General features: G+C 44.8%; 1 protein-coding gene across 1 annotated transcript in view; it reads left to right on the top strand.

The window, feature by feature from the left end:
- GRAP2 (GRB2 related adaptor protein 2) overlaps nt 1–14,275 on the top strand; it is a 750,180-nt gene that overhangs the window by 203,698 nt on the left and 532,207 nt on the right. The window contains exon 2 of the mRNA XM_040359581.1: nt 11,112–11,197. Coding sequence (XP_040215515.1) covers nt 11,120–11,197 — 78 coding nt within the window. The 5' untranslated portion in view covers nt 11,112–11,119. The remainder of the gene's footprint in view (nt 1–11,111; nt 11,198–14,275) is intronic.

Below are 14,275 nucleotides of genomic sequence, written 5' to 3'. Positions count from 1 at the left end.
TTTCCAGAGTGGTGGCCTAGCATTGACACCTGATGAAGGCAACGTGGAAGGACTCCTATTTGTGTTTGTTGCAGATGAAGCTTTTGGTCTGGGAGAACATCTGATGAGGCCATTTACTCAGAGGACCCTCACCCTGGAGAGAAGGGTTTTTAACTACCCGCTGGCCAGAACCAGAAGAGTCGTTGAGAATGCCTTTGGGATATAAGGCAGCCGGTTCTGCCTATTTCTGACAGCAATACACAAGGTGGACTACAAACTGAACCACATAATTTTATCCTGCTGCATACTGCACATCTTTTTAAGGCAAAATGCACCAACTTATCTTGCCTCAGTTGGGCCTGAGGCTGGACTTGTTGGGAATCCTCGGAGTGGCCTGGATTCTGGTCATCCTGGCTTGCCCCCCAAAGCACCCGTGAAGTGCGTCAAAAATGTTGATTATTTTATGGGTAGGGGGGCCATTGCTATGCCAGACAATGTATGTATATTTTTTTAATAATAAAAAAAAATATCTGACTTTTATTTATTGCTTGTGTTTCTTTTAGCTGTCTCCTAGGTTCTCCTAGTGCACTTGTAGTGCCAAGTGGATTTTCCTTTAGTAAATAACCCCCATTGTCACTGTAAACACCAACCTAATACAAAAAATGGTATTGAGCATTGAAAGAAGAAGCCACACATTGTTGAGTAGAATTTTTTTTTACTCTGTGCACATTCACATGTGCGTTATAAAAATTTTGAGTACATAAAAACATATTTTTTTTCAAGTTTTACAATTTAAATGTTCTTTCTAGGTATAAACAGGCATGTTTCAAACATAACATACACAACTCTGGAACTTACAGTTCAACCTTGAAAAAGTGAAGGCAATATCAGACAGTATAGTATGTCAAAAATGTGCTGATCTTGCCTTCATCAGATGGGGTAATGTCACCCCTGTAAAAGCCACATTTTGAAGATGCACTAAAATTGGGATTAAAAATAGGGAATTCCTTCCTGATCCCATGCCTAATGTCAACATGTGCTATCTCCCATCACTGGGGATCAATGGACGTGTTTTGGGGGTACAACCCCTTTCTCTCACCTACTTGAGTTGCGAGGAAGGGGTTGCACCAACAAAACACGTACATTGATATCCCCTGATAGCAGATAGCACATTTTGACACACTGGCCCGGATTCAGAGAGAATTTACGCCGGTGTATCCATAGATACGCCGCGTAAATTCAAATCTGCGCTGGCGTATCTTCTTTCTGTATTCAGAAAGCAAGATACGCCAACATTAGCCTAAGATACGACTGGCATAAGTCTCTTACGCCGTCGTATCGTAGGGTGCATTCTCATGCTGGCCGCTAGGTGGCGCTCCCGTCGTTTTATGCAAATTACCTAGTTACGCCAATTCACAAACGTACGTGCGCCTGGAGGTAGTTTTTTACGTTGTTTGCGTAAGCCGTTTTCGGCGTAACGTTGCTCCTGCTATTAGGTGGCGCAGCCAATGTTAAGTATGGACGTCGTTTCCGCTTCGAAATTTGAAATTTTTGCGTCGTTTGCGTAAGTCGTTCGTGAATAGGGCTGGACGTAATTTACGTTCACGTCGAAACCAATACGTCGTTGTGGCGTACTTGAGAGCAATGTACACTGGGATATGTACACGGACGGCGCATGCACCATTCGTAAAACACGTCAATCACGTCAGGTCATAACACATTAGCATAAAACACGCCCCCCTCCACATTTGAATTACGCGGGCTTACGCCGACCCCATTTACGCTACGCCGCTGCAACTTACGGAGCAAGTGCTTTGTGAATACTGCACTTGCTCCTGCAAGTTGCGTCAGCGTAGCGTAAATACAATATGCTGCGCCGCCGTAACATATAGCGCAGCTACCTGAATCTACCCCACTGTGTGCATCTTCAAAATTTGGCTTTTCAAATGTCCTAAAAATTTGGAAATTTTTTCCATTACAATGCAAAATGGTGGCATTTTGTTGATATTTAGATTCTCCCCAACACATCAATCATGTTCTTCAAGAACATTGAGATTATTCCTCATGATGTCTATTTACCGACTACACACCATGATGTCCTGGATTAGAATTTGTGCACTAGCACTTGTGAAATAAGGAGATTTTTCTTCCACAACCAGCACATCACCTAAAAAATTATTAAAAAGCACCTTTTTTTGGCCAAGTTTCACACATGGAGACACCCCAAGTATCCACTGGAGAACCTGTGTGGGACACCCTAAAAAGGTTGTTCTGGTGTCCCACACTAGTGCTCCTGAGTCCAGATGTGTAAACAGCTGCTGGGTGTCCTCTCCTATACACTGAATCAAGTTTGCATTTCATTCTAGTTACAAACACATCTAGACAACAATGTACTAAACCTCTTTTAATACAAATAGGCATGACCAAATGTAGTTAACCTGTATCTGCCCAAAACATCGTATTTAGTGGACGAACAATGTTTGCTCGGTCGATTACTGTGCCCACTAACCTGGAAATTATCATTTTAAACTGTCCAACAGTAAAGAAAAGCACATGGAGCAACATGCAAGTAATAATAATAATAGAAACACAGGACAAATACTTACTTTTTCAAGCATTTTCTTGATCCTTCTGTACTAATCGTGCGCCCTCAATTTCTGGTCTGACCAGCGTTTCCTCAATTGCTCCTTGGATCGTCCTATGTGTTTTTCTTAAAAAGAACAGTTTGTTTGTAAATAGGCAGGTGCATTTCAAAAATACAGTGTCAAATTAACAAGTGGCACCAACCTCCTTGAGGTTAAAAAATACTTCATAATAATGTTGTGGTAACTTGACAAAAATAAAAAATGTAAAATAAGGAGATCACTAGAAAATATTTTCTAAATAATAAAAAAGGGAGATCTTGATTAACCACTTCCATACTGGGCACTTAAACACCCTCCTGACCAGACCAATTTTCAGCTTTCAGCGCTCTTACACTTTGAATGACAATTACTCAGTCATGCAACACTGTACCCAAATGATATTTTTTCCCACAAATAGAGCTTTCTTTTGGTGGTATTTGATCACCTCTGCGTTTTTTATTTTTTGCGCTATTAATGAAAAATTTGGAAAAAAAAGGATTTTTTCTTAGTTTCTGTGATAAAATTTTGCAAATTATTAATTTTTCTTCATAAATTTTGGCCACAATTTATACTGCTACACGTCTTTGATAAAAATAACCCAAAGTTTTTGGAAATTATTTGGTCTGTGTGAAAGTTTTAGGGTCTACAAGCTATAGTGCAAATCATAAAAAAATTATCACATCTGATCACACCTGATTTACTGAAGGCCTCTCTCATTTCTTGAGACCCTAACAAGCCAGGAAAGTACAGATGGCACTGATGAGGTGGCACAGATGGCACTGATGAGGTGGCACAGATGGCACTGAGATGGGTACTGATGAGATGGGTACTGATGTGCACCGATGAGGCCTGTGTACTGGTGGACACAGATGAGGCGGCACAGATGGCACTAACGAGGCGGCACAGATGGCACTAATGAGGTGGCAGATGGCACTAATGAGGCGGCACAGATGGCACTAATGAGGCGGCACAGATGGCACTGAGATGGGTACTGATGAGATGGGTACTGATGTGCACTGATTGACTGTGGCACAGGTGGGCACTGATGAGGTGGCACAGGTGGGCACTGATGAGGTGGCACAGGCGGGCACTGATTGCAGATGTGCACTGAGGTGGCAGATGGGCACTGGGCACAGGTGTACTGGTGGCACAGGTGGGCACAGTGGCACAGGTGGGCATGGTGGCACAGGTGGGCACGGTGGCACTGGTGGGCACGGTGGTACTGGTGGGCACGGTGGTACTGTGGGGGGCACTGTGGTACTGTGGGGGGCACTGTGGGGGGCACTGTGGTGGGCACTGTGGGGGGCACTGTAGTACTGGGGGGCACTGTGGTACTGTGGGGGGCATTGTGGTACTGTGTGGGGCACTGTAGTACTGGGGGGCACTGTGGTACTGTGGGGGGAACAGGTGGTGGCACTTGTCAGTAATTTTTTTTTTTTTTTGCGCTGGTTACTGATTTCTCTCCCTCTCCCTCCTCACACGCGGTGTCTGTGTGAGGAGGGGAGAGCCGGCAATGAGAGATGATCTCATATGTTTACATATGAGATCATCTCTCATTGGCCGCACAGATCACGCTGTAAATAGCCGCTGTGATTGGCTATTTACCGTGATCTGTGTTTGGCTGTGTCCAAGGGACACGGCCAGCACAGCAGTTCCCCACTGCGCGCTCGGGAGCGCGCGTGGGGAACGAGCAAAGGGGCGACCGTAAAAAAACGGCCTGTTAGAGATTCAGAGCCGCGCTGCGGCCGTACAAAGTCGTACGGCCATCAGCTAGTGGTTAAAAAAAAAATTATTATGGCGATCTGGCTTTAAAAAAACACAAAATTATTCATGAGATCACGAGAAAAAATAAATACGTTTGTGTGAATATCAGCAGCAAAACAACTTAATTATTCTAGCAATATAAAGAACAAAAGAATGCGCTGCATTAAAAGATCCCAGAATTTGCAGTGTGATGAATGTGCTATCTCTATTATGAACGCTAGTTTTAACAGACAGAGCGCTCCCATCTCGTAATTGATTCTGAGTGTTAAGACCTGCAGTGGTTATGGTACTGCGGCCTTCTTTTCATCCCTCAATCGCCAAGCATAAGTGATTATCGCTTCCATAGGAGGTAGAGGGATAGTGGAGATGAATGCAGTTTCCAGGATTATTCTTCCCAATGGTTAGAGTATTTCCCCCAAACATGAGCCAAGACTTCATGAAGAGGGTACCAGGCATAGAATAGCTTTATTGAGAGACAGGTTCTTATATACGCCAAAAAGAATACTTGCAGTAATCGGATGGACAATGACACACTCCACCCACAACATCATACAATGGTTTATAAACGAGCCCCCCTCAATACACCTCTTTGAGGGACAGACGTTCTGTCTCCGATATAATCCACATGAGTTAATTGCTAGTCATTTACCCAGACGAGGTGACTCGGATATAAGCTCTTCTCACCTGCTAAACAATATACATCTCATCAATAGAAATTCACACAATGAACGGTTCTTGAGGGCCAGACCAAGGTTAATTTACATGACACAGCAGACGAAATTCTGCATGGGAGTTATTGAGATCAGTTAAGGAATAAACCAATTATCTCCAGGCAGAGAGCACACAATTTTCCCAAAAGTTGGAACACCCCTTTCCACACAAAGTATACCTACCATCATATATCCCCTGATAGCCCCGATCTGGGGGACCAACATATCCAAATTTCACCCAGATCGGTCCAGGGGTTCTTAAAAAACAAACCGGACCTATGAGAAAATACAGAATAAAGTCTTTTTTCTTCACACTGAGCATGCATGGTTTTTAGTGTGTTGTAATTCCATACAGATGAACGGATTTTCCGATAGGATTTTTTTCCGTCAGAAAAATTGAGAACCTGCTCTCTAAGTCCGTTGGAAATTCAGACGGAAAAAGTCAGATGGGGCATATACATGGTCGGAATATCCGATGAAAAGCTCCCATCTGACTTTTTCCATCGGAATTTCCGAGCGTGTGTATGTGGCATAAGGTGAGAGTTTATGCAAATAAGAATGATGGTGGGAAAACATCTGTAGAAGAAACACCCGGGACTGTGCATCCACCACCAAGAAGAGTGGTAGGTACTTCTTTCCTGGAAGATGTGGACACAGACGCCAGCGGCGGTGAGTCAAACAAGCATGGCATGGAAACAGGATCTCAAACCGCGCTCTCCAGAATACCAAACGACATCTACCAGTCTCTCATCCGTCAAATGATTGGAAGTAGGGTCATAAAAAAAAGAAGAATTTCTACTTGGCATAGGTCAAAAATATATGGGTTTTATTTAAAAAGTACTAACATCATGTGTACAATAAAATCGATGAGACTACAAAGTGATACAAGCAAGGGCAATGTGCAGAGCTGACAAGTAGTAACCCGACGTGTTTCACCCTAAAGGACTTCAACTGGGGTGTTGCAATGCACAGGGGCATTTTGGGAGTGCTGTATACAGTGCTCTTAAACCACCCCAAAGATGCTGCTTGCAGTACTTTTCCGAACGTCCCACAAGAGCACTGCCCAGAAATGAAAGCACCCATTGTAATGAATGGGAGGCAGTTTTCAGGCACTACAGGTGCTATTTCTAGCGCTAAAATGCCTGAAAACTGCCTCAGTGTGAAAGGTGTCTTAGGTCGGCATATAGTGATATTTATATTCACTGAAAATTACTTTAATACCATCATAAAGAGCTTAAAACTAGTTGTACCTGCAAATAATAAAGAACTGTATGTTGAAAAGACTTCTGTTCTGTGTGTGTTAGTTGCAGTTGCGCCTACACGTCCTTCTCTAGTAATGTGCAGACAACAACCCAAACTACATATACCATAATTTCTCAATGGAGGCATGTTCAGGGAAATAATTGATACAGCCTCACAGTTCACAGGTCAGCTTTACTCCTTCCAGAAACTTGACTGGAGCAGATAAGAGGAGGTTGAAGGAAGGCTTAGAAAAGAAACTCTAGGGAGGTTTGAGCAGTTATGAGATGATGATGTGCTGGCACAGTTGCATTGGCATGTCTCAGTGTAGCCCAATGAGGATTCCCATCTGGAAAGGTGACAATACTACTGGCTATCTCAATGTACTCTATGTGCATTGTGGCTCAAAGAAAGAAAGTGTTTTGCCTAGTGTATTTCTGGCAGAATCAATATTAAGGGAAAATTGAAGACAGAGACGGAAATTTTTGGTGGTGCATGGTAATTTTCTAACACTCATTTTTGTAATATGTACTGAAAGACAATACAAAAAGAAAAAAAAATCTTAACACAGAAACATCTATGGCTGTATATACAGTTGGGCTCATAAGATTACATACCCTGGCAGAATTTATGATTTCTTGGCCATTTTTCAGAGAATATAAATTATAACACAAAAACTTTTCTTTCACTCGTGGTTAGTGAAGCTATTTATTATCAATCAACTGTGTTTACTCTTTTTAAATCAGAATGGCAACAGAAACTACCCAAATGACCATGATCAAAAGTTTACATACCCCAGTTCCTAATACCGTGTATTGTCCCTTTAACATCAATGACAGCTTGAAGTCTTTTGTGGTATTTGTGGATGAGGCTCTTTATCTTAGATGGTAAAGCTGCCCATTCCACTTGGCAAAACTCCTCCAGTTCCTGTAAATTCTTATGCTGTGTTGCATGAACTGCACGTTTGAGATCTCCCCAGAGTGGCTCAATGATATTGAGGTCAGGAGACTGAGATGGCCACTCTAGAACCATCACTTTATTCTGCTTGTGCCAATGGCAGGTCGACGTGGCCTTGTGTTTTGGATCATTATCATGTTGAAATATCCAAGTACGTCCCATATGCGCAGCTTCCTGGCTGATGAATGCAAATGTTCCTCCAGTATTTTTTAATAACATACTGCATTCATCTTGCCAACAATTTTGACCAAATTTCCTGTGGCTTTGTAGCTTAGCGATCCACCTCTGTACCTTTTTTCATAGGCCTTGTTGACTCCTCTCCAGATGTAGCATTTATGGTTGTGACCAAAAAGCTCAAGTTTGGTCTCATCACTCCAAATGACTTTGTGCCAGAAGGTTTGAGGCTTGTCTCTGTGCTGTTTGGCGTATTGTAAGCGGGATACTTTGTTGCATTTGCATAGTAATGGCTTTCTTGTGGCGAGTCGACCATGCAGCCCATCTTTCTTCAAGTGCTTCCTTATTGTGCATGTTGAAACAGCCACACCACATGTTTTCAGAGAGTTCTGTATTTCACCTGAAGTTATTTGTGGGTTTCTCTTCGGCAGTTTCCTGACAGTTGTGGCTGAAAATTTAGTTGGTCTACCTGACTGTGGTTTGGTTTCAACAGAACCCCCCATTTTCCACTTCTTGATTAGAGTTTGAACCCTGTTGATTGGCATTCTCAATTCCTTGGATATCTTTTTATATTCCTTTCCTGTTTTATACAGTTCAACTACCTTTTCCCGCAGATCCTTTTTACAATTCTTTTGCTTTCCCCATGACTCAGAATCCAGAAACGTCAGTGCAGCACTGGATAAAAGATGCAAGGGTCTGTCAGGAGTCCAGAAAAGAATTGACCTTTTATATAAACACACACTAATCACAAGCAAACAGATCACAGGTGAGGATGGTTATCTTTTAATAGCCATTTAAACCAATTTATGTAAACTTGTGTGCATGTTATCAGGCCAAAATCACCAGGGTATGTCAACTTTTGATCAGGGGCATTTGGGTAGTTTATGTTATGTTTCTGTCTTTATGATTTAAAAGGATTAAATACAGTTGATTGATAATAAATGGCTTCAGCCAAACACTAACCATGAGTGAAAGAAATGTTTTTGTTATCCTTCATATTCTCTGAAAAATAGCCAAGAAATCATAAATTCTGCCAGGGTGTGTAAAGTTATGAGCACAACTGTAATTATCACACCCACCAATCACTTTTCTTTGCCCACTTTTAAAGGAACTACAGTATTAAATGTAGTAATATACTGTTATACATTTTTTTTTACATGGTGCAGAAGTCATTAGCAAATCAGAGGTCGTGGATTGGCCAATTTAAGAATACTGATTATATTTTTAATTTTGAAATGCTGAAGGGTATACATCTCCAAGTACCCACTGTTATTCTTACATATACTGCCAGACTGTATAACAAGCAAAAAAAAGGTTGTTTAATATACAGGGTATGTCCCAAAACTCATTATTCGAATGCCCAGTACACACGATCGGATTTCCCATCGGAATAAACTCAGATGGGTTTTTCCGATGGAATTCCGCTCAAGCTGTCTTGCATACACACGAACGCACCCATTCCGACCGTCGAAAACACAGTGACGTACAACACTACGATGAGCCTAGAATAATGAAGTTCAATGCTTCCGAGCATGCGTCGAATTGTTTCCGAGCATGCATGTTTTTTTCTCCGTCGGAATAACATACAGACGAATGGAATTTCCGTCGGAAAAAAAGGGAACATGTTTTCTTTCTAAGTCTGTTGGAATTTCCGACGGAAAAAGTCAGATGGGGCATACATACAGTCGGAATATCCAATGAAAAAATTACGTCTGAGTTTTTCCATCAGAAATTCCGACCGTGTGTACGCGGCATAACTCCGTACAATTAAAGAAGCTGGGTGATTATAAAGCCAAAATCTCGCAAATGCGTTGTGGGAGAAAACCATAGGAACCTAGAGGCACTAGAATACATACAGAATTCAATAAAGCTGCTCTACCACTTTTCTGGCATTAATTACTCTTGTTAATGTGTTGAGCCTAACATCTGCAACAGTTTTGGTTCCAACAGTGACTCATGCACCAAATGCAGGTAGTTCTAATTTGTGCCACTTCTTGTGGTGCAGCACCAGTGCCAAATTCAAAATAAAAGACCGACAGGTTGTATCCTATAAAAGTGGAGCTAATTAAGACCAACTCTTTTTGGGGTACAAAGACAGATTTTGTGAAAGTTGTTTGCATGCATTCTAAAGATGGTGCAGCATGTACCAAAGTCAAGCACAGGGGCAGATTCAGAGTCTAGTCTTGGGAAGGGCACTACCATAAAATACATTTTTGGGGGGCAATTTATCAGGGAAATGGCTGGTGTTGGCGCTTCAATCATCAAGGCACCATGGTTGTTATGGTGTCAGGATGATTGAAGCGCATTATTTATATTATTACATTGTAGTATAAAATGAAATAGTTCAACTCACCAAAATGCAGAATCAGTGGGAGCCCTGAGCGAGTCACTTGCCACCGTCGCCTGCCCCCAGATGCAGCTTGTCACTTGCCACATCGCCTGTCACCAGATGTGGATTGTCACTTGCCACATCACCTGCCACCAGATGCAGATTGTCACGTCGCCTGCCACACGTTGTGGACTGTCACTTGCCATGTCACACGTTGTGGATTGTCACTGGCCACGTCACCTGCCACACATTGCGAATGGTCACTTGCCACATCGCATGTCACCAGATGTGTATTGTCACTTGCCGTATGACCTGCCACACATTGCGGATTTCACTTGCCACATCGCCTGTCACCAGATGCGTATTGTCACTTGCCACGTTGCCTGTCACCAGATGCGGATTTTCACTTGCCACATCACCTGCCACCAGATGTGGATTGTCACTTGCCACACATTGCGGATTGTCACTTGCCATGTCGCCTTTCACCAGATGCAGATTGTCACTTGCCACGTCGCCTGTCACCAGATGTGGATTGTTACTTGCCACGTCAACTGCCACCAGATGCGGATTGTCACTTGCTACATCACCTGCCACACTTTGCGGATTGTCACTTGCCAACGCGTTTCGGATTGTCACTTGCCACGTCACCTGCCACATGTTGTGGATTGTCACTTGCTGTGTAACTTTCCTGTTAAAGTGGTCTCTTGCTGTGTCTCAGGTAGGCAGCAGATTACCAGTCAGGCAGCAAAGAGGGCGGAACTGCACTGCAGGGATGCAGGGCGATCGCCGGTTGGTGAGAGATGATGTCATCTCTCTGCTCCCCTGCCTGCCAGCTCCCTGATTGGCCATCCATCTGCTGACCCACCGAGCCGCCCTGCTGCTCGCCCGCTCTCTCACCCGCCTGCCAAGCCTCCCGCAGACTCACCAACCAAGCCGCCCGACAGCCAGGCCCGCCCACTCTCTCACCCATGGAGCGGCCCATCCACGAAGCCACCCCACGGAGCAGCCCACCACCCACTTACCCGCATTCTCAGGGGGGCAATTGCCCTGTTGCCCCCCCCCAGATTCGCCCCTGCTCAAGCATAAGTTCTTGACATGTACATGAATTTGGTTCACGCTGCACCACCTTTAGGTTGCATGCAACATACTTTCACGAAGTTTGTCCTCATGAATTCCAGAAACTGTCTCTTTATATTTACGAAAAATCTTAGTAAAGCTTGCCAGAGACTAATAAGAGATGCAGGATATATAACTATACCCGTTACCTATCCTATTGAAATACTGGTGTTTTTGCACTTCACAATAACTGTTTTCTATAACTAAATTTTTTCACAGCAAGGAAGATGGAGGCGTTGGCATTGTATGAGTTCACAGCATCTGGGGAAGATGAGCTCAGTTTTAAAAAGGATGACATACTAAAGGTACCTGAAAAAATTATAAATAATGGGGTTTAAAAATGTTTTGGTACTCGCTATAAAATTCCCTTCTCTGATGTTTAAGGGACAAAACACTGACAATTCTATAGACTGCTGCAAGCTAAAAACATAACATTTGTTCAAGAGTCTCCACAATATGTAAAGTTAGTAACAGTTGTGCTAATTTATTTTCATTACTTGCTTGATTTTAAATCATGAGCAGCTGTGCCCTTTAATGAACATCAGCGTCCGAAAAGCGCAGCGCTTTACCACTAATTGACCGTCACCCCAGTGAGAAAGCAGCCTTAAAGATGCTGTTGAGTTCAGATGAATTCTTACTGCCCTACAATATCAGGGAAAAGGAAAGTAATTTCCTTAGGGTGTACTGGAGCTGAACGAGGTTATAGTAAAACAATGTTTTTTTTCTGCTTATATAAAAGATAAACAAAACAAGAAAAGGCACTGCACAAGATAGGGTTAAACGTTCTGAAACCCTCTTAAGCCGGGTAGACGGCTATGGTCCCTGCTGAACCCATTCTAAAAATAAAAATCACCTAAAGAAAAAGAACTGCAATCATCATGGTCCAAACCCCCAAATCCACTGCATTCCCATATATGGGCCCAGATTCAGGTAGATTTGCCCATTAGTTGCACATGTGAAGAGCAGCTGATTTGCTCTGCGCTGGGGCAAATTGGAAAGATTGCCACCTGATTCAGGATTCCTTTTGTCTGCTAACTTGCTCCTTTGTAAGGCAAAAATCAGGGCCTAAGGCAGCGCAAGTGAAAGTGGGTGTGCCCTATGCAAATGATCTTTTTTCCACTCAGCAGTGGTTTGCGCCTATTTTCAGGGCAAATTTTGCCCAACTGCTTGCACTGAGCAAATAAATAGGGGCAGACCTGCGCAGGTCCTGTGCAAAATTACATCCTGCTTGTTCCACCCCCCCCCCGAGCAAGGTAATTTTGCCCTTTGCTGCAAGATGGCACCTCCCGGCCCAAAAAAAAAGAGGAAGGCTAATTTTGTGGCAGCGGAGATGGAGATCATGCTGGCGGCACGGACGCGCCATACTGCTGTTCTGTATGGCGCTGAACGCCAAAATACTACCATAGCCCAAAGGAGGGCAATATTTGAGGTGATAACCTTAGACATCAATGCCCTGGGCTTTGAGGACCGGACTTGGATGGACATCCAGAAAAAGTTCAGGGACATGCGGCGTCGCGTCCGGGACAAAATTGTCCTCATTAAAAAGCACAGCAGGGGCACCGGAGGAGGACCAGCCTGTTCTGTGCGACTCAATCCGGAGGAGGAGGTCATCTCTCAGAGTCTAGCGCTGGAGCAGGTGGAGGGACTGCCAGGCTATGACTCCACTGTTGGGGACCTGGGGACTGGTAAGTTTTTTGTTTCTCATATCTGCTGTGTATCATGGGAGGGGGTAGAAGTGAACATATGAGGGGGTAGAAGGGAACATGTAACAAGTTTTTGTTTCTCATATCTGCTGTGTATCATGGGAGGGGGTAGAAGGGAACATATGATAAGTGTGTGGCTCCAGCAACATTTTTGTTTTGTGTCATCCACAGATGTTGATGATGAGGCTGGGCCGTCGTCGGCTGTAGGGCGACCCACGCCATCCCCAGAACATCATGGGGTGCAGTCAGGCCCTCTACAGATCCTGGGCATGTTGGTGGAGGAGGATTTCGGCCAGAGTCCATCTAGGGAGGAGGAAGTAGTGGAGGAGGCCATTATCCTCAATCTGGAGGAAGCAGTGTCCCTCCAGAAGGATCCCACCATCCCTGACCGACCCACCACCCCCCCGACCATAACATCATCCCCCTCCAGGGCAAGCCCCTCCAGTGTCCCTCCCTCCAGTGTCCCCCCTCCAGTGTCACTCCCTCCTGTGTGACCCCCTCCCCTTCTGCTCCCTCAGTTCGTGCCCCAGCCTCTCCTCCAAGGAAGGCTCTTTCTAAAACTAGGGGTGTACCCTCCAGCCTCCGTGAGGGTCTGCAGGAGGAGCAGGCCCGGCAGACCCACCATATAGGGGAGATGGTGGGAGACCTGAGGCGGGTGGCGGACAGCCTGGCATCCTCCTCCTCCTCTGTCCAGCAGGCCCTCACCCACCATGCTGGCCGGGGGGACCGACAGAATGAGACCCTGGAGGATGTTAGTGGCAACTGCGCAGCCATTGTGACCTGTCTGGTTGAACAGCAGGATGCCACTGCATTATTAACTTCGGAGGTGAGCAGGTTGGCAGGTGCGGTGGAGGCCAACACTGCTGCTGTGCGGGAGGAGGGGAGACTTACCCGATGGCAGTTGAGGATCACCACCACATGGCAGATGAGGATGTTGGGACAGACCAACACCGTCCTCAACCGCCTGGCCAATGCCATGGAGGGCTTGCAGGCACCACCTGCCAGGAGAGATGAAGTTGGGGTTGATGCTCCCCCCCCTCCATCCCCACCCCATGCTCCACCACGGCGTCTGAGGAGCCAGAGCCGGGGCACCCTTGGGCCAAGGATGTCCAAAAGAAACCATTTTTTTTTTTTTTTGTGGCTCAGATTATGAGCTTGTTTTTTGGTTATGCTCAGATTTTGAGTTTTTTTTTTTATTGATGCTCAGATTATGAGCTTTTTTTTATTTTGTAGCTGCCCCTGGCATGTTGGCACATAGATGTGAGATCCAGAAAGTGTGGGTGCTCTGCTTGTTCAGCTCGTCCGTCTTGGTGCTGCTGTAGTTGCTCTCCAGCTGACCTGTGGCCATCTGTTGCTAACTTGCCCCTGCTTTTATAAAGTGCAAATTTGCCCCGGCCAAACAGCTTGCGCGCTTTGGGAGCAAAATGCTCCTCACACGCGCAAGTTTATGAATCAGTGGCAGTTCCTCATTTGCATATTTGCTGAGGGAAAACCATGAGAGCACAAGTTGCTCCCTGAGCAAAATTGCCCCTTAATTGCGCCGGGGCAGAGAAACTGCCTCCGTGCAAAAATGGCACATTTCAGGCTTAGCTTGCTTTCTGGGTCACCCGCAAATTTGCCTGGGAGCAAATCCGTACTTGCGCGGCGCAAATCACACTTGCTCCCGCGCAAGTCGTACCT

The sequence above is a fragment of the Rana temporaria genome, chromosome 7 (assembly GCF_905171775.1).
Source record: "Rana temporaria chromosome 7, aRanTem1.1, whole genome shotgun sequence".
Lineage (NCBI taxonomy): Eukaryota > Metazoa > Chordata > Amphibia > Anura > Ranidae > Rana > Rana temporaria.
Note: the sequence above shows the minus strand (reverse complement) of the source record. Positions and strands in the feature narration are given on the sequence as shown.